Raw genomic sequence first — 22,101 nt, forward strand, 5'->3', positions numbered from 1 at the left:
CCAGCATGTCGGCAAAGCGAAACCTCAGAAGAAAGACAAAGTCTCTTAGCCGCTAATGCACAAGCGATGTGAGCACTTCGGCAAAATGAAACTTCCTAGGAGGGAGACGTCCAGAGTAGTTCCTTTCAAGTACCTGACATCTCTACATTTCAATTTTTTTTTTCCTGACAATTTCAATAGTTTCAATGACCCAGTGCTAGCTAGTATTATATAATATATATAATATCCATGCTCACATGGGAAATTCCTAAAGATTAGAATTAAGTGAATATCAACATGTTATGTTATATAAAAAGGTGTTTGAGGTAATCCAAATATTATAGGCTAGGCTAGGGTATAGGCATCAAGGGTGAATTAATGAAAGCATATGTTAAGAGAAAATGGGAAAAACTAAGCATCACATGGCAAGAACAGGTGTATTAGTGAGAAGACAGCAGAAGTTTTGATAGGGGAGATCAAACCCTATGCAGGAATTCAGGAAGAAGCAAGAAAAAGATACAATCAGGCAGGTGTATATATTATGTATCTTGACTTCCAAAAAGTTTTTTGTAAGGTAACACAAGAGAAATTAAGGGTGAAACTAAAAAAGTAGGAATTCCTGGTGCACTGTGTAGGTGGGTGTAAATGTAGTTTAAACCTTAGAAATCAAGTTTTATTATATCATGAACTCTCTATTTGTGTGATAAATTAAAGTCTGTAGCTCTGTTCAAAGTTGTAGTATTTGAATTCTGGTGTCTGTGTAACAGTACTTGTATATTCATATTCTTCTTTGAATTGAAGGAATGAAGACTGATCATCAATCCAAATCATTTGAAGTTGGTAATCTGCTAGCCTACAAGCATATAACAGAACCTTTTGATACTGTGCACACATTTTGGAGGTTTTCCATATGCAGCTCATTAATGTTAGTGTTAATTAAACCTTGTACTTGTGATAATAAGAATGGAGCATTTTGTGTACTACCTTTACTCTAATACTTGAAACAATTCTGTGAGCCCAAGTTTAGGACAGTTAAGAGCAAAACAAAAGCTTATATATTTTCTGCCTTTAGGCTATGTAAGGTTAGGGTTAGAGTTAGACACATGGCATGTATCAACAGGCACAGCCCAGACTTCACACAAGTTGCAGCATTCGTACCTATGGCCCACTTGATCCTAGCAAGACCATCAATTTCTTTCCTTAGTATCTGCATGATACTCCCTGCAATTCAAAGTATGCATTTCCTTTCTTCCTGGCCACATGGGTCATACAATAGCTGTAAACCTTTTTGACCATTACCCAAGACAAAACTTGCAATAATAGACACTACAAGGAGAAAACAAATATCTGTGTAATGTACCAATAATAAAACACAACATAAGATTTGGTTTGGCTGCAGTAGTTGACACTATCTCTCAGCTTCAGAATACTGGGTTTAAAGGCACTTTCAATATAGGGTTTGCATTTTCTATTTGAAAGTCTGCATGAGTTTTTCTTTAGAAGTTTGCCTACCACATTCCAAAAATGTGGAAGTTAGGTTAAGTGTTAACCCTAAATTGTTCTGGTGTGAATGAAAGTGGGTGAATAACTAAGGCAATACATCCTCTTAAAGCTGCACCTTTTATGCATATCGAGTAGGGGATGCTGTTTAGGCTACATTAAAAGTGTGCATGAAATTAGCTTCTTTTTTTTTTTTCTTTCTCTCTTCATATTAAATGAAAAGAGGCTAAGATCAGAAGAAAGAATGAGGGAAGCATACATAGCAAGGGACAAGACAATGGAAAGAGAATGCAGGACTGAACCACAAAAGCAAAAGTTTTACAGACAACTGCTCATGTTCCACATCTGCTGTCAAAGCATTTAAGGGTCTGGAAGTGCACCTGATAAAAGGTTTATTCCAAACTGTTTAAAAAGATTATTGTTTAGTGGTTTATCACAGTTGCATTCCATTTCAAATTTTAAATATTTAAATTTCCTGAGAATACTATATATGCAATGAAAAAAGAATCATACTGTTCTTTTTTACTTTTAATGCATCATCCAGAACCACTAGGATCAACAGCACAAAAACAAAGAATAGAAGTGCTTATCATTGTTTCATTTACAGTACATGAAATGAACTTCTGATTCAAACACTAAGAAATGTTCAGCTCAGTAGTGATAAGTGCAAAATAATTTGCAGGTCTTGTAGATGAGGATACACACTTTAGAACCATGCATATTACATGCTGAATTTAAATGCACGATTGCAGTTTTTCTGAATGCTATCTATGAGAACATAGTAATTGTGTAATATTCTATGCTGTTTACCAAAACTATGATTCTTTAACAAAAACATCCACTATACTTATATTTAAAGTACAATATAAAAATAATCAATAATTAATTAAAACAGTACTTGGAAAAAAATACAAATTTACCTTTCAAATGTTGAATTATTTGTAAGTTTACAAGTAATTTACCTTTTTATTCTTAACAGTATAATATAAATAATTTATGAATATTCATTTAAAAAGAATATATCCCTAAAAACACACTCTTGCACAGACATTATATATAGACACCACAAAGTAAACTTAAAATGCACAATACCTTTTCTTCTTCTTCTTTTCTATTTTCTTGAGTTTCTCCAGGTCTTTTTTAGCCATTTCAATTATTTCTATAGCTTCTTTTTCCGGTGCAATTAATGAAGATGAATACGAAGTTGGCCCTCCATAAAATGAGGACCTAGATGAAGCTCTTGAAAGATTCTTGCGAAGGTTTTCATTCACAGATTCACTTTCAAATAATTTTGCTCTAAAATAAATTTAATGAATGCATATTGGTTAAAGAAGTCTAAAAAGTTAGGCTTTCATGGTCACATCTTAAAGGAATACTCCGCACAAAAATACTTACCCTGTTCTGTTTTTGGGTGAAAAATTGTTACTCTCATGTTTTTATGGTGATCGAATGTAACAAAATTGCTAAAATAATATGCATCAATAGGAACCAATACTGAACAAAAGCAATATCAATATGTCCATGAAAAAAAATCTAAAATTATTTGTGTCACATAATCCATCTGTCAGTTGTCCAGTTGTACGGCTAAAACATTGTTAAACAAACCATTTCTGGAAAATTCACTCATACACAGTAGAGAGAGCATTAAAACTGAATTGAGCTTCTGAGTTGAAGATCCACCTCTTTCCTCATGCATTGACTGTTAAGAACAAAATCAGTACTTCTAACTGCAACAATGAACTGATCTTCCTTTTCCTGAAACATCTAGGATATGAGGAAATGTACGGCATATTTTCCATCTGATAATGTTTTCAGGGGTCATCAGTTGTACATGTCTCTCTGACCATACTCTACAATTCTGATTTCTACATTAAGCAAATATTACTCAATGAATAAGCTATTAATTGGCAGGACCCCCTGATCAATGAATGATGGCATGGATTGGGCTGAGGGTGAGGTGGATGGTTCTTTTAATTTAAATCCTTGTTCATGTTTCAATGTATTCCGTTTTCATTCATGAGAGGACTTTCAGGAAAAATACATACAGTACGTTTGGGATATTATGAGTATACAACTGGATGCCTGACATGTAGATAGCAAGACATGAGTACTTGTGTTTTTAAATGAATGTTTAGATCTTGTTTGCTGTTGTTCAGCATTAGTCCCCATCGATACCTGTTAGTTATTTTGTTACATTGTTCTTCACAAAAACATGAAATGAACAACTTTTTCTTGGCCATAACTAAAAAAACCAGTGATAAGTAACAAGTAATGATTTTTGGATGGAGAATTCCTTTAAATTTTATTAACATCTGCTTAAACGTCTTCAGAATCATAGGCTCATATCATATCACAGCAACCTTCAGCGCAAGGCAGGAATAAACCCCAGTTACTGTACAGTGGAAGTCCACGGCATCACACACTCAAACAAATCTCTTATGTAATAATAAAACATACGGCAAATTATATTAATAAAATGTGAATTACAAATTCAATGGAAAGTGCATAAAAGGATTAAAAATAATATTCACGTAACTAACAGCAATAAGAAACTGGCTTCAGGAAGTGCTTAAAGCTCTATTACACACTGAAAAACTTATTGGTTTGGTATGGTTCATGCAGTAGTTCCATGTAAACTTCACTTTAAGTGATATCACAGGAAATCACTAAACAGAAGATTTAACAAAACACTATGTAATTTGAATCTAAACGGTAGGTCAAATGAAGTAAACAAACTGTACACATTGGTACAAAGCGGCTCAATCCCTCTGTCCAAGTTGACCTTTATAGATCTAGGGGGGAGTATGTATGTGTTTGCTTGTTCATTTCTTTCTCTTCATCATGTATGTTCTGGTATGGCAAACAAGCTATCAGCTATCTTCATTTATAAACTTCTATGATTGTGCGTGTTCGTGTGCATAACCTGTAAGTGCCTCTGTATGTGCATACATGTATATTTAAAAAAAATATGCATCTCTAAAACTGTGCAAAAATGTAGCACATTTTTAGGCCTGGTCCTGTGAGTAAATGGAGAGGACTGCAAAAATCACATATAAATGAAACTACTTCTACATCAGTTATTATAGAACATAGATCAAACTGAACTAAGTACTAGACCGAACTTGATCAAAAACAATGTGTCTGATAAAAGACAAGACAAACACCATGCAGCTAGTTTGAAAAAGATGGTTCAAATTTTCTGAAAGCTATTGTTGTAGGTAGGTTTCTGCAGATACACAGACACGCATACAGACAACATGTTAAAATCAACTCTCTCAATGTTTTGAACATCATAGAATCAGAATCTGAACTTAATAACAAACTTTTTACTCCATCAGCAAACATCCATTTACATGTAAATAAAAACATTTTAAATATTACATTTTACCATTTATTTAGCCACTTGTAAAATTTGTAATACTCTCATCAACGTTACAGGGAATCATTGCCCAACTATACAGTAAATGGCAACTTGCAGGGACTGCTACTGGCCACAATGCCCTATAGCAACATACAATTGCAACCACACATAACTTTCATATTAATTTAGTTTTATTAGCATCACTTTATAAGGAAACAGATCTCTTTTACTGCCACAGAGCTCTGAAAAAACAATTAATTCCAAACATAAATACTACCTCAATTAATTTACCTGAGGTCTTCTATTTCTTTTATGTAATTAGTTATCATGTTTCCTATTTCTTCATTTCCTTCACCTATAAGTAAAAATACATACATTAAATAATGATCAATGAATCAATTGTTGAGTTTTTGCTATCAAATAAACAGTTCATTTTATTACTTTCTCACCCATCTTTTCTCTAAACCTTACAATTACATATATGGGTAAATAAATCCTATCCAGGAAAGAACAGGTACAAAACAGGAAATAACCTCAGGAGGTGCACCAGTCTATCACAAAGAACCTTAGGTGCCATTTAACATAAATACAAGGAAAGGAAAGGAAAGGAAAGAATATACAAGGTGAGCCAAAAAGAAGTACATTTCAAACATTTATTCTACAAAAACACTACAAGATAAAATAAATTTCATTGCGACACAGGAAAGGGTATACAAAATAGATTTTTTTCACTGTGTTTTAAAAATGATGTCTTCAAGGTTGTGGCCATCATTAGTGATAAACTCTTTTGAGACGATATTTGAATGCTGGCATGACTCGTTCAGCCATTTCAAGGGGAATAGCAACAATTTCGTGGTGAATAGTGTCATTGAGGGCTTCAAGGTTTTGAGATCGGTGTGTGTATACCTTCGACTTGAGATAGTCCCACAAGAAGAAATCGCATGGACCAAGATCAGGCAAACGTGAGGGCCACCAGACATTGCCACACTCGCAAATCGGCTTCCCTGGAAACATCTCCTGAAAAATTTGCATGGATCTCCGCTCTGCATGAGCTGTTGCTCCATCCTGTTGAAACCAGGCATCCACCACATCCATTTTTTCCAGTTGGAGCTGCAAAAAGTTCTCTAGCATTTCAACGTAATGTTCAGAAGTGACGGTGATCGTTGCTCCCCCTTCCTCAAAAAAGTAAGGGCCTATAATGGCAAATTCTGCAACAGCACACCAAGCTGTAACATGCTCACTGTGTAGAGGTCTCTGGTGAAGTTCACAAGGGTTGGCTTCAGCCCAATAGTGAAAGTTTTGCTTATTTACGCAAGCATTCAAATGGAAATGTGCCTCATCGCTGCACGTGACGATGGCATCTTGATGAACGGTTTGCACAATGTTCGCGCACAACTCTCTACGGCTCTTCCAGTCTCACTCAGTGAGTTCCTGCACTACCATCATTTTGTATGGATGGAAATTAAGGTCCTCATACAAAATCCTCCTGAAAGATGTGTCGGAAATGCCTAAGGCAAAAGCATGTTTGCGCACTGAACATCTAGGAGACTGCAAAATTGATTCCCTTACAGCTTGGATATTTTCAGGCATTCATAGTCTTGAGGACAGCCTGGAGATTTTCTGTTCAATGTTGTGCCCATCTGTCTAAATTTAGCCATCTACTGAAGAATTGTTTTCCGAATATGGGACGTCAGCGTTAGAAGGAATGATGAAGTGCATTTGGAAGGCGCGATGCGTAGTGATGATGGATTCACTGTTTTTGAAGAACACTTAGACAGTGAAAGCACGGTACGCACCAAACCAAAGCATCTTGCTGGCCGAAAACTACAAGGGATCGTCTATCAAAGGATCCCCACCCCAACCCACTTGGCTGCCTCTACCTTGCGCAATGACCTTGAGAACTATGGTACTTCATTTTGGCTAACCCTGTAGATCACAAAGAAAGAAAAATAAATATTGTTATAAATTCCACACCTAAATTAAAAGAACAGTATTCAGGTCCCAAAAGATACAAGACTGCAATGTGCATATCATTATTCTGTCCATTATTTTATAGAGAATGTATTTTTATTATCTGAAAAGTGTAACTGTATTTAATATGAAACTTTTTTTCTGATAATTGCAGTTCTATTTTACATGCAGACATTTGCCAATCTGTTCACACAGCATTTTACAGGAACCCAGTATTTATTTTTAAGTGATTAGGCTTTTACAACAAGATTCAATAATGTTTGAAAAGGTTTCCTGCAATGGACTGGTTCCCTGCAGAGCCTGTTGTTGGCATGGGCTCTGCCTCTTGCACTCTATGAAGTAACAAAACTCACATGAACAGATTTTACAGGAAAAAACTTTTGTTTTATTGAGAAGAATTGTACACTCTCTAGTTGGTCAATAAATCATTACTTCTTTTAGAACTGACAAATGAGGAAATAAATCAACAATACGGAACAAACGTGCCTAGTATTACATTAAACCCACGGATTTTGTTGGATGGATTTGAAGATATACCTTCTGTTGCTGGCTCAATTTCTTAACCATACACAGGTTCCTACAAATTTCCTGGTACCTAAGTGTTTTAAGCACCAGCTACTAAGTTTATAATTGGTGTAAATTTCTATGTGACTGTGCATTAGATACATTTTCTTAGACCACCTCACTGTTAAGAAAATCTGCAGGCAAAATGGTAAGAGGTAATGATTCAAACACTGATTTTAGTAGTGTCAATCTGTGACACTGTTGAATGGGGAGTATATGTCAAAATACAGTGACTTTGAAAATTACTGCAAATATATCTTGACCACTACTACATTAAAAATCACTAAACACTTGCCTGCTTTGGCGATTACTTGGTTTGCCTGGTCACTAAGAAGTTGAGTTAGGCGGGCTCTCTGTGCATCAATAGTCTCTTGCATGGCTTTAATTCTCACTCTCAGATTATTGTTCTCTGTCTGAAGCATGGAATTCTCATGAAACATGTCATTAATACTTTCTACTCCATCTTCTCCAATGATTCTTTTACCCTGAAATATTTAAAAGTATTGTGGTTATTACAAATATAATGGTTATAAAGGAAGAAAAGGTGATGTCCTTAGACTTAACAAATATTACAGGACAGAAATTAAGTATTGCATATAACCAGGCTGTGATGTTTTGCTTCAGTATTAGTGTTCAAATAAAAACTAGAGAGAAACAAAATACATTGACAGATTATAAATTAAAATGTAAACAACTTGTTAAAAATATTTTTTAATTTATTACAAACATTGTACAAAGTTTTTTTTCCAAAGGAAATTAAGAGAGGTCCTTTCACTACTCACAATAAATCATGTGACTCAGTCGTATCAAAGTGGGTAACTTTATAGCACAAGATAAAGAAATATGTAAAAAAAATAAATAAATAAAAAAAAAAATATCCATATTTGTGCCAAGCAGGTGTATTTATTGTGTAACAAGAGCATCTTCATGACAAAGAAGTATAACTTCATGAAATGACATTTCAATGGAGTTACTAAACATTATGCAATGACTAAAGACAGGCCTACTGCCTCTCCTGCATAAAGATATAATATTGAATAGCTTCATTCATATCTGCCCAGGCTGCATGGAAATTATCAAAAAAGGAGCAGTGTTTAACTGATATTTTGCCTGTAAAGGGAGTGCATGATTGTGGCTTCCAAAGAGATGTTTACAAAAAAAAAAAAAAAAACAGAAAAAATGTAATAGTATATATCAATGAAATTCTATTTTTTGAGAAACCATTCACCAAAAGAACAGAGAGCCTCACAACTACTGCATTGTAGTGAGAAGTTAAGCATGTAAAATGTAATCATTACATTTTGCCCGAACATGGGGCCTGAGTTGCCTTGAAAGCTTGCATATTGTAATCTTTCTAGTTAGCCAATAAAAGGTGTCATTTTGCTTAACTTCTCACTACATTCATAATGGCTAACACGGTACAACACCCTAGAACTATTGCACTGCAAACTTTTTTGGACCAACTGAAAGTTGCTGAGATTGTTATGTAGCAGAATTATGTCATTGTGTACATATTTATGATGCTGAGAGAAGGAATTAGTAGGGAGCTGCTGAAACACAGAGTCAGGGAAATTATTTTGCAGAAGATTTGCTCAAAGAGGCACATGCAGTGGCCTGGATGTTCACTGGCAAACTTAAGAGGGGCCTGTACATGTACCTTGTTGAGCAGGGGGATCTGGCAGGCGCTGCAAGATTTCAATCCGTTATGGTTTATATGTTATCAATGGTGTTCTTGGTGACTGTTGTCCCAACTGCCTTCAGATCATTAACAAGCTCCTCCCATGTAGTTTTGGGCTGATCCCTCATCTTTCTCATGATCATCCTCACCCCATGAGGCAAGATCTTGCATGGAGCTCCAGACTGAGGGCGATTGATGTTCATTTTATATTTCTTCCATTTCTGAATAATCACACCAACAGTTGTCACCTTCTCACCAAGCTTCTTGCTGGTCGTCTTCTAGCCTATTCCAGCCTTGTGCAGGTATACAATCTTGTCTCTGACGTCCTTTGACAGGTCTTTGATCTTGCCCGTGGTGGTGGATAGGTTGGAATGGAAGAAATTGATTCTGTGGACAGGTCTGCTTTATACACATAACTAGTTGAGATCAGGAGTATCTGTAATTGATTGATTGTAATCTGTGTGCCATATGGACACACATCCAATCTGAGCCAGAATTCCGGCTGGGTTGTAAGGGATGAAATACTTATTTCTCTCAATGACATGCAAATCAATTTATAACTTTTATGTAATGTGTTTTTTTCTGGATTTTTCGTTGATATTCTGTCTCCATTAAAATGAAACTACCATAAAAATTAGAGCCTGTTCATTTCTTTGTAAGTGAGCAAACTTACAAATTCAGCAGGGGACAAAATACTCATTTCCCCCACTGTACCAGAAATGGTTTACAGAACTTCTTGTCCATTTTCAGATATCTATGCTCTACTCTACAAATGCAGAAAACTTTCATCCCTGGGGTATGATTACTGATTAAAATCTTCATGTATTCTATAGTTATAACAGAAATTAGGTATCTGAAAACTCAATACACACATTTTTTGGAAGTGAAACTGATTTTTTTTTTAAATTTAACATTTGTTTGGCTTGCTTTCTGAAGTTAATCTAATAAGTAAAGGTGTTAACAAATACAGTAAAGCCAATACATTTTGTTAATATATTAAATGTCCAAAATCAACCATTATATTTACACTATTTAGCATAAAAATGTTGTTTTTAATATTACTGAAAAAATTAATTACTTTTGTTCAGGTGCAAGATTATATTTACTGCTATAATGCAGATAGAAATTATCATACACTCAGAAGAATGGATTTAATATAATAAACAAGAAGATGTTTTGCCAAAAAAAGCTAATGACAAAAATGTCAAATAATACATAGGATAGTTCATTCACACATTTTGTGTAAATCATTACAAATTTTTGAGCATTGTATAATAGAATGTAGACAATCAGAGATTTTAAGCTGACAGGAAAATACGTTTTCTTACTGTTTTATATTCCATGAGTTCCATTTGCAGTCTTGCTATTTCAGTACGGAGAGCACTTATTTGTTGGCTTGCTTTGTCCTGGTTCACCATCACTCTATTTTTGATATTCCGGGCTCGGTTGGCATATTTTAATGTGTTGAGTGTTTCCATAAAATCTCTGTCTGATGGACTGATACATGCAATCATAACTGTTAGGCTGAGGAGGAAAATAAATGAATTATTATTAAACTATATATGGAAAAAAAATCTAATACATTAAACATTATTAAATGTATGCACATTGTATTTTGAGACAGAAACAAAAAGACATTTTTTAACAACATTAACTTAGTAAAATACAGCAAATGAAGAATGGTTCACTTATCTGCATTTTATTAAAAAAATCCTTCCAGTTCAAATAAAAATGTTCATCTACGGTGTGTTTCTTCTTTCATGAAAGAGCAAGTTTGTACTCTCATTCTTTTCTCATGTAATAATGTCAAACTGCTCTGCCTACTGTTGATCTTATTAGTATTCTCATTTTATACTTGTTTAAAATTCAAAGTCTACTAAAAAGGTAGCAGTGATGGTGTAAGCACGATGCAAGGCCAATCAAAAATGGAAAAGTAGAAGTAACATTTGATTTTTAGTAAGATAAAACTGACCTTTGCGTCACTTTCTATGATAAATTATTAATAACTAGTGTTGATTAGCAATATTTGTCACTGTGTTTTTTTTTTTGCATGTAACATGCTGTATTCACCATTAACCTTTTTGCCAAATATTTTCCTAGAAATTCATCATGTAGCTGGCTTAGGTAAACATTGTTTTTCCAGCATCCCGTGATGCTTTGTGAGACTAGCATGACATCACAGAGCCATGCGTAGAGCTTTCACATTTGTGTATTATAAGATCAACACCACTCTGCTTTGGGCATAAGTGATGATGCAAACTGCTCAGTAGTTCAGCCTCCCACACAGCATGTGTTTGTTTAAAAAAAAAAAAAAAAAAAAACTTCCAGTATTTTCATTTGATGGGTACATTAGTGACTATAATGAGTATATCATGAGTACAGGTGTTAGTCAACTTGAATATGAGCTCTGGCACTGGGGATGCAAGTCAATATGGGAGTATCTCAATAATTATATGGGAGAGGTCAAAAATGCTGTTGCGCATAAGATACAGTAATATCACTCATATTTAAGTAAACCTCCTTGTTTTTCAAAATTGTTGTTATCACCAAGTGGGACTAGCCAAAGTCACATGCAACAGATAACATCCACTTCTTTGCCACTTTCATATTGTTTGATAACTTTTTAAGTTTTTGTAGCATCACAACCTGTAGCAGGTGTCATTCTCTGCAGGGTGTAGGAATGTGGTGTGAAAATTTGTGAGGACAGCTATTCCCCTTGAACATGAAGAGGATGAGCGGCGGACTGACACCCAGAGATAAGCAACCTTTTAATGTTCCTTAAGAAAGGACACTGAATAGCTGTTAACCTCAAGAAATGTTACTCATACTCTTCATCTTCAAGAGGGATTAGCATCCTCATGAGTCTTCACACCACATTCATTCCTTTGTCAACCTCTCGTACTGTTCATCACACCTCTTTTTAAACTTGAGGCATTTAAGGGCCATGATGCACTTGCCTTTACAAAAATATAGGAGCTACGAAAAAGACACAGCAGACATGAGTAAGCAAGATTGGACTTACAGAGCAGGTGCCCAATTTACCATGACAATGTTAGTAAAATATTATACAGTACAGTGTCCTTTTTTCCTTAGTAAACAGAAAAAGTATACAATAACAATAATAAAGGGTACATACACTTTCTGTATATCTGTAACATATAACATATAGTAAGAGTATGTACATACAGTGCATCCGGAAAGTATTCACAGCGCATCACTTTTTCCACATTTTGATATGTTACAGCCTTATTCCAAAATGGATTAAATTCATTTTTTTCCTCAGAATTCTACACACAACACCCCATAATGACAACGTGAAAAAAGTTTACTTGAGGTTTTTGCAAATTTATTACAAATAAAAAAACTGAGAAATCACATGTACATAAGTATTCACAGCCTTTGCTCAATACTTTGTCGATGCACCTTTGGCAGCAATTACAGCCTCAAGTCTTGTTGAATATGATGCCACAAGCTTGGCACACCTATCCTTGGCCAGTTTCACCCATTCCTCTTTGCAGCACCTCTCAAGCTCCATCAGGTTGTATGGGAAGCGTCGGTGCACAGCCATTTAAAGATCTCTCCAGAGATGTTCAATCGGATTCAAGTCTGGGCTCTGGCTGGGCCACTCAAGGACATTCACAGAGTTGTCCTGAAGCCACTCCTTTGATATCTTGGCTGTGTGCTTAGGGTCGTTGTCCTGCTGAAAGATGAACCGTCGCCCCAGTCTGAGGTCAAGAACACTCTGGAGCAGGTTTTCACCCAGGATGTCTCTGTACATTGCTGCAGTCATCTTTCCCTTTATCCTGACTAGTCTCCCAGTTCCTGCCGCTGAAAAACATCCCCACAGCATGATGCTGCCACCACCATGCTTCACTGTAGGGATGGTGCCTGGTTTCCTCCAAACGTGACGCCTGGCATTCACACCAAAGAGTTCAATCTTTGTCTCATCAGACCAGAGAATTTTCTTTCTCATGGTCTGAGAGTCCTTCAGGTGCCTTTTGACAAACTCCAGGCGGGCTGCCATGTGCCTTTTACTAAGGAGTGGCTTCCGTCTGGCCACTCTACCATACAGGCCTGATTGGTGGATTGCCGCAGAGATGGTTCTCCTTCGGGAAGATTCTCCTCTCTCCGCAGAGGACCTCTGGAGCTCTGACAGAGTGACCATCGGGTTCTTGGTCACCTCCCTGACTAAGGCCTTTCTCCCCTGATCGCTCAGTTTAGATGGCCAGCCAGCTCTAGGAAGAGTCCTGGTGGTTTCGAACTTCTTCCACTTATGGATGATGGAGGCCACTGTGCTTATTGGGACCTTCAAAGCAGCAGAAATTTTTCTGTAACCTTCCCCAGATTTCTGCCTCGAGACAATCTTGTCTCGGAGATCTACAGACAATTCCTTTGACTTCATGCTTGGTTTGTGCTCTGACATGAACTGTCAACTGTGGGACCTTATATAGACAGGTGTGTGCCTTTCCAAATCATGTCCAGTCAACTGAATTTACCACAGGTGGACTCCAATTAAGCTGCAGAAACATCTCAAGGATGATCAGGGGAAACAGGATGCACCTGAGCTCAATTTCGAGCTTCACGGCAAAGGCTGTGAATACTTATGTACATGTGCTTTCTCAATTTTTTTTATTTTTAATAAATTTGCAAAAACCTCAAGTAAACGTTTTTCATGTTGTCATTGTGGGGTGTTGTGTGTAGAATTCTGAGGAAAAAAATGAATTTAATCCATTTTGGAATAAGGCTGTAACATAACAAAATGTGGAAAAAGTGAATACTTTCCGGATGCACTGTATATATCTATATCATTATCTCTTTATCATAGCTGTTAAATACATATATGCATTATACAGTAAGTTAGATATGTATTGTACTTTAAAAAATAATAAAGAGTACAAACATATATATGCGTAACATATCTGATCACACCTATTAAATACATATATGTATAATAAATTAGATATGTGCTGCATCCTTATATGGCTGACAGCGCAATCAGTTTTCTTTGAAATGCACCTGGTGCATTAGGGCAGAAATAAGGGAAGACAGCAGCTACAGACCACAGACATGGGTTAAACTGGATGTTACCAGGTAAGACCTCGATGGATACTTGTACTGCCACCAGATATATAATATTGACTTTTGTGTTCTGGTAGCTCAGCTCCACATGGCTAATTTGCAAATGTAATTAGCCATGTGCAGTAGATACAAAACAAACCTTGAAGGAGCCTTTTGAGCAGTATTTTGCACCATTGTGGAATCAGGGAAGCTCTCAGATTTCTTGCACTTTTAAACTAAGTATTTTCCATGGTTATGATAAGTAACCAGTTATATTTGCAAGCTACTCCTATAATGCAAAAGTAAACAATTTGTATTTAAAAATGGGTTTAAGGTGGTGATTTCTCAGGTCTAGTTTTGCCCTCAGCATTCTAATCCTACCACTGTGTTGAAGTCAGCTCTCAGTCAGCAAATCTTAGAGACAGAAATTATATTAGTATTTGTGAAAGAGAAATAAAGTGTGGTCTCAGAGAAGTTTATCCAATTGAAATTTTACAAATTTAATATTAGAAGCAATGTTGTTTTGAAAGCAAAGATTTTCTGCTGGCTAACGTTTCATGAATCACAATGTTATTCAGCTTATATAGACACCACCTGAATCAAGAGTGTCTTTGAGATCTTTGATTATTGTCCTGGGGGCCTTGTAGACTTAATTCAGTAATTTTATTATAATCTTATTATTAATGTGGTCTCTCTGATGGCTGTCATACTCAGGGAGTAGCTGTTGCTATCTCACTCCTTTCAATGAGCATATCATGGAACTCAGATTAAGGCGTTCTCCGGTTGCCTTGTCTGTTTTCACAATGTATGCTCCGACAGCGCTGTGATGTCTCAATAAGGGAGACACTTTATTTGCAACTTCGCTTGGTGGCTGATGGGTGCCCATGTGGTGATACTTCTGTGACAAGACCTTGAATGTTGGTAAGGCCTGTGTTGGTGTTGACAGTGCTCTGAGTGTTTCGTCTCGCTGGATACCTTGGATATTATTAAGAGGAGTCAAAGTAAACAACTTGATGGTAACTCCAGTATGTACTAGAAACAGAGATGGATGGCTGTGAGGGTCTGAGAGCAGATAAGGAGGCGTTTGTTAGAGGGATCTGTGAGCAAGTGACACACCTTCTATGATTTAGTGATCCACATCCTGCTTACGGAGGAAATCAAAGCATTACTCACATCCAAATCTGTTCCTCGGAGAGTTGCAGTCAGGGTGGGTGATGCAATGATCCTTATGGATGACGCTGCAGTTATGACCCGCTGGGCTGGATACTTTGAGCAGCTGTTTAAAGTGGATCCTCTGGCTAGGATATTGGACATCTCCGAGTCCACGGTTCTTGAGGCTGATCCTCCAATTAATTTCACTGAGATTGAACAGGTGGTGAATCACTGCTCTCAGTGCCAGGTAAGGTCCTCATTAGTATTATCCTCAATAGGATCCGTGACCACTTGCTCACCTACCAGCAACCGGAGCAGACTGGTTTTATGTCTAAGAAGTCTACCATTTAGTCTGGCACTGAGGGCTCTCATCGAGTGCAAATGCGAATATTGGCAGAGTTTCTTTGCAGCCTTTGCTGATTTTCAAGTGCTCGAGCTGCCTTGTGGGACATCCTGTTGGGATACCCTCTAAATTTCCTGGATGTTGTGGCCAGCCTGTACACTGGTACTGTGAGTGCTGTGAAGGGTGGAGGCAGTTGATTCTGGGGTTTGTCAGGGGTGTGTTCTTGCTCCTACTCCGCTCAATGCTTGCATGGACTGGGTGTTGTGGGGTACAATGGCTACAGGGCATCTGTTGGTGAAGAAAGATTCACTGATCTTGACTTTGCCGACAATGCTGTGATCTTTGCAGAGTCAATACAGACTCTGATTGGGACTTTCAAGAGACTCCATGAGGAATCACTGGGCTTGTGAGTGTTCTGGATAAAGAAAAGATCCAGGCCTTTAATGACCTCTTAGGCACAGCCATCAGCAGTGTGTCTGTTTGTGAAGAGAATGTCGACCGCATCGAGAGGTTTACTTACCTTGGTAGTTACATTCATGTCTCTGGTGACTCCTCCTATGAAATTAGTAAACAGACTGGACAGCATGGTCAGTCCTGGTGCTTCCTGTTTTGCTATATGGTTGCTAGACATGGATGCTATCCAGTAACCTGAGATAAAGTCTGGACTCCTTCGGTACTGTGTCTCTTCGGAGAATTCTTGGGGTACCGCTGCTTTAACTTTGTGTCGAAGAGGCAGTTGCTCATGGAGTCCCCGAATGAGGCACATTACTTGCATTGTGTCAGTTATGGCACTATGGTCATGTGGCGTAATTCCCCGAGGGTGATCCGGCTTGCAGGATCCTCAAAGTTGAGGACCTGTGCAGATGGACAAGGCCCAAGGGAACGCCCACGTAACACTTGGCTACAGCAGATAGATGGTAACCTGTCTGACTGGGGGTTGCCAACTGAGATCCCAAGGTGTTTCGTAGTGTTGTGGGTGCAGCAATGCACTTTGCCAGTGCATGTTCCCCAACTTAACCTGACTTGACCTGAATCTGTGAGATACATGTGAGCTCTTAGGCTGGTTCATCTTTGTTGATGTGAAATTTGAAGACACAAAAACAGAAGTCCAACAAATATCTGTATTTTTTTGGTTTCTCCCAGAGCTAAATGTTTTTAAGCATATACTGCTACTAATGTGAATCTGCTAGAGTATCTCATTGCAGCAATCTCCTCAGTATCACAACACCTATTGTCAAAGTTTGCACAACATAAAAATGCAGCCAGAAAGAACAGCTCGAAATATAACACAGAAAAGTATTTACTACAGATTTTGCCATTTCAACTCATTCAATACAGGGAATAAAACTACAAATTAACTTGTAACAAATATTAAAAAAGCAAATGTAAAACATGAGTAAAGAAAAACACACTAATCTGCATAACATCCAACACAACACTTATTCATTGTAACACCATACTAATGAGATTTAAGGATGACTTATTGTTAATTACAAGTTCCCCATAATATTTTGAGAAGTCCCAACAACATGCACGACTTGCAAACACTTATCACATATACAGTGCCTTAAAACTATTAACTATGCAGCCTTACAGAGATTGAGCAGATGGGTAAAAATGTAAATGTCCAGATGTGCAAAGATGACAGAGAGACTTATCAATACAGACTCAAGCTGTCATAGCTGCCAAGGTGCACCTACGGTGTACATTTATAGGACTTGTAAAAGTTACCGTTTTTTTTCACTTTTATTCTCTCTAAATCACGATACATACTAATGCCCCCCCACTAAACCACTCTCCCCACCCAACCCGGGAACTGACGCAGTTAGTTTTTATTTGAAACTGGGAATAACTGGAGATGTGAGTGGTTTTTTGAGACAATGGAACTGGACATTCTCTCATCTGGAGGGATAAAAGCTGACACACAAACGCTGGTGAATCTGCCTTCTTCGTATCTCACCATCACTTGATTTTTTTTTTTTGTTCAGTTTTATTGAGTGTTCCTGCTCACGCTGAATTAGTATGCACCTTATAGTCTATGAAAAACAGAGACATAGGTATATATGACATTTGGAATTATTTGTTTTATGACCTGTATAGTACATTTCGGAAAACTTTATGGCACGGATGCAACATTATTCATATTATTCATGTTCATTCGCATAACATCTTGCGGTTTGTAATCACTGACCGTGTGTTTTTTTTTCCCTGATCTTGCCAGTCCCCACATGTTGCTGTATGCTGTTTCTTTTGTACTCTAGGACATGCAGAGGAAAGAATAGTACAGAGCAGTAACTTCAGCACTATATGCAATCATCAGATTCAAATGTCAACAGTTCACACATACGCAAGGATCATCCTTCCTACATTTACAACGTGTGTACCTGTTACAATGTACACACTTCTCTCTATGCTGTGGTTTCTATTACACACCTGAAAGAAAGAGACAATATATGTCACTTCGCACTAATGCAATATTATTTGAAAACAAACAGCGTCAGATCGGGTGTGAATTTATGCTGGCGCGGTTACTTAGAGTCAGATCTGGAGGGCCGGGGTGGGGATGACACTGAAGCTTGTCGATGTTGAATCCTCCTTTTCTTTTTCCACCGCCTTTTCTAGTAAGATGCAACAACGAAGTTCCTCTGCAAGCTGAGCCATAAACACTCTTCTTTTCTCAGTGACCCCGTTCATGCCTGGCACAGTACATGTGCATTGATCACTGCCAGCATGTTGTAGCACACAGCAACTGGCCACCTGCAAGTTCTTGCGCGCACTGAATAAGCTCCTGATCTGACCGCTACGCCACGGAAGCTGTTGTCTTATCCTTGAACCTTTTGTGAAAGTGTTTACTTGATTTTGGACTTCAGGCTTCATACAATATATAGTTTATGCCTACATTTTGTCATTTACTACTGAAATATGAAAAACGTTTCTGTTTTAAAAAATGTGTTTACACAGATTGCTGTAGAAATGAAACACACATGAAATGCGTGTGTTCCAGATAACGATCTATTATTTCCACTCTAAAACTCCACTTCACTCCCAGATAATCAATCAAGGCATGAGCTGGGAGAAGTTCATGCACGTTCTAAGTCGGTGGGGGGATGGAATAGCTGGCTGTTTGCAGCTTGTCTTTTTCGGCACATTTAGAGGACAAAAGACACTGGTGGAGAGATGCGAACAGATTTAAGGTGGGCCGGATCTTCGAGTTTTTTCGTAGGCTCTGGTAATTCTAGTGTTAAGATAGTGTAAACATAAATTTTATTAGACTTGTGTTGGTACACCATCAATTGTTTACACTTTTATTACAAGAAATAATACTACAAATTTCCCATTGGGATTAATAAAGTATCTATCTATCTATCTATCTACAATATTCTATTGCTGGGTAATCCATTCTTCATTTGGATATTCACTTATCCATTTACTATATATAAGCCAACTAAATTGTGTACTGGTAAATAAAGTGCATACCTGTTACCTCCCAGAGAATCCTGAAGTAATCTAGTAAGTTTGGAGTCTCTATAAGGCACATGAGTTGCCTTCTTGCTTTTGTCTCCAAGTGCACTAATGACATTTCCAAGAGCCAACTTAAAATTAGATAAAAAGGACAGAAAAAGGTTAGTAATGCATGTCTACAAATTAAACTGCTTGAATATATACATTTCACTATAATAAACTGTAGGAATATCATCTAACTTAATACACTACTGTAGTGATTGTATTTTAAACAGCTATTAATCTAGTTGTTACTCTTAATGACTCAGATATATCATTTTTGCATTTTGTCTCCATGCAGTATGAACATACAAAAAACATTTCCATCTGTGTTGTTATTTAACCCGATAGAGTTGAAATGAGCTCCTATTTTTCAGGTACCTCAATAATATATATATTTTTTTTAAGTTGGAATGAGAAGCATCTATGTCCCAGCTGTGCAGAAACGCTGGGGAATAGCATGAACACAAAGGCATATAAAACTTCAGCAAATCATGCAGTATAAGCGTACATTATGAGAATGCATGCATTAAGTCCCAATACATAACTACATCAGCAATTGTGGCTAAAACTTATAGAAGTTTAATATAAAAATATTTGAACAAACTTTATTTCAAATTCATCAGGTAAATCATTAAGGATGGTTAAAATTAAAAATGAAAAAATACACTCATTCAAAGTTTAAGAATATACAAAAAAACTGAAGGTATATTATTTGGCAATTAGTGATAGTTGGCAATATTAGCCTTTTTTGTTATGGTAAGTAAAATATTTATTGATATTAAAAATTTTTTTACTCAAATATGTGTGCCATATTTTATCCTGTCCTATTGGACAGAAGGCAGGACCAAAACTGCACTGAGTACCATTCCATAGCAGGGCAAACTGAATCCAAAGTCCACACTTACTTATTCCTGGTTTAAATGTAGCAGTCAACCTAATAAAAACACCATTTTCAACAATTACATGCATTCTTCTTCTTCTTCTCCCACTTCTATGTGGGGTCAATTTGCTTGAGCAACCTTCTCCAAACAGCTCGGTCCTGCAACTCCTTGCCAGTGAAGCTTTTTTCCTTCAGATCATCCTTTATCCATCCACCTCTGTTTGAGCCTCCCTCATTTTCTCTTCCCCTGTACTTCCATTCCCATCACTCTTTTCTCCACATATTCATTGTCTCTCCTGTTCACATGTCCATACCACTTCAACCTATTTTCCTGGACTTTCTTTGATATTTCTCCCATTTTTGTTGTTCCTCTGATTGTCTCATATATTATTCCATCCTTTTTTTGTAACTTCACACTTCCATCTCAACATTCTCACTTGTCCTGCACTCCCTTTATTGTCTATATTTCAGCTCCATGCATCACTGCTGGTCTTACAATGACCTTAAAAACTTTACCTTTAACCTCCACCTTAAATTTTTGATCACACAATACTCCTTATAACTTCATCCAATTGTTCCATCCATTACTGCACTCTATGGGTTATCTCTGCATCTAATTTTCCATTTCAGGCTATCATTGATCCTAGATATTTAAATTTACCCACTCTTTTCTTTAGCTCTCCCTGCAGGCTAACTTCTAAATCCTAATCATCATTAAATCTCACATATTCTGTCTTCTACCTATTTCTCTTTAATCCTCTATCATCCAAAGCCTTTCTCCATTTTTACAACTTACTCTCTACTTCCTATTTTTATAGGTCTACACAACACAATGTCATCAGCAAAAAACATGCACCAGGGGATTCAGTTACCCACTGGCTTAAAATAGGTGAATTAGTATTCTTCCAGTTTAGCAAAATAAGTCTGCGTGCCAAAAGTGTAGTGAAGGCAATCACAGTTTGTTTGTCCTTCTCCACTTCAAGCCCATCTGGAAGTACACCAAACACAGCTGTTAATGGATTAGGAGGGAGTGTGACTCCAAGGCTGTCTGAAAGGCATTTAAAGATTTTGGTCCAAAATGATGTTAATTTGATGTATGCCCAAAACATATGACCCAATGAGGCTGGAACTTGACTGTAACATTCATAGGTTGGATCTTGCACTGGAAAGATTTTGGCCAATTTTAAACGAGACAAATGTGCTCGATATATAATTTAAAGTTGAATAATTGTATGCTTTGCACATATGGAGCTCAAGTGAATTCTGTGCATTGCTACCTTCCATTCCTTTTCTGAGGTGTTGAGTAAGAGATCCTTTTCCCCACTGTACTCTGGGATCTTTGAAAGGGAGGGACTTTAAAATGTTTTTATATATTATAGAGATGCTGTCTGAGTCCTCAAGACTGATCAATATTTTTTCCTGAATAGAGGTAGGAGGGAGGTGAGGAAAATTGGGCAGGTTTTATTTAACAAAGTTTCTAATTTGAAGGTAGTGAAAGAAATGTGTTGCTGGAAAGTTAAATTTGGAGTGGAATTCTTCATGGGATTGTGAAAACGTTGTTTATGTACAGATCTCTAAATGATTTAATCCCAAATGTTTTCCAGATATTAAAAACTGTGTACGTTTGAGAGGGTGGAAAAAGGTGGTTCTCGTGCAGAGGTGCCACAGATAAAAGCTTCTCCATCTTAAAATACTTCCTACATTGGTTCCATATTCTGAGTGAGTGAAGCACAATTGGGTTATTACTATATTGGCGATGACTTGTGCTTATTGGGCACAAAGCAAGGAATATAAAGAAGTATTGCAGGATTTTATTTCTATTGCAGATCAAGCCTGTGTATGTTCATCTATTTGTGTCAATGTCCAGGTTTTTATAGTTTGTATGTTTGCCGCCCAGTAATAAAATTGAAATTTAGGTAGAGCCATGCCATCTTCCGCCTTAGGTCTTTGTAGGGCTGCCCTTTGGATACATGGATGTTTTGAATTCAAAATAAACGAGGTTATGGTTGAATCTAATTTCTTTAAAAATGATTATTGATGTATATTGGAATGTTTTAAATAGAAAAAGAAGCTTAGGAAGGATATTCATCTTGACAATGTTAATTCTTCCT

At 37.0% G+C, this 22,101-nt stretch overlaps 1 protein-coding gene across 1 annotated transcript in view; it reads right to left on the reverse strand.

The window, feature by feature from the left end:
* kif21a (kinesin family member 21A) overlaps window positions 1–22,101 on the reverse strand; it is a 226,819-nt gene that overhangs the window by 105,274 nt on the left and 99,444 nt on the right. The window contains 5 exon segments of the mRNA XM_051935118.1: window positions 2,572–2,775; window positions 5,132–5,195; window positions 7,671–7,860; window positions 10,382–10,577; window positions 19,084–19,199. Coding sequence (XP_051791078.1) covers window positions 2,572–2,775; window positions 5,132–5,195; window positions 7,671–7,860; window positions 10,382–10,577; window positions 19,084–19,199 — 770 coding nt within the window.

The sequence above is a fragment of the Erpetoichthys calabaricus genome, chromosome 1 (assembly GCF_900747795.2).
Source record: "Erpetoichthys calabaricus chromosome 1, fErpCal1.3, whole genome shotgun sequence".
In the NCBI taxonomy this organism is placed as follows: Eukaryota; Metazoa; Chordata; class Cladistia; order Polypteriformes; family Polypteridae; genus Erpetoichthys; species Erpetoichthys calabaricus.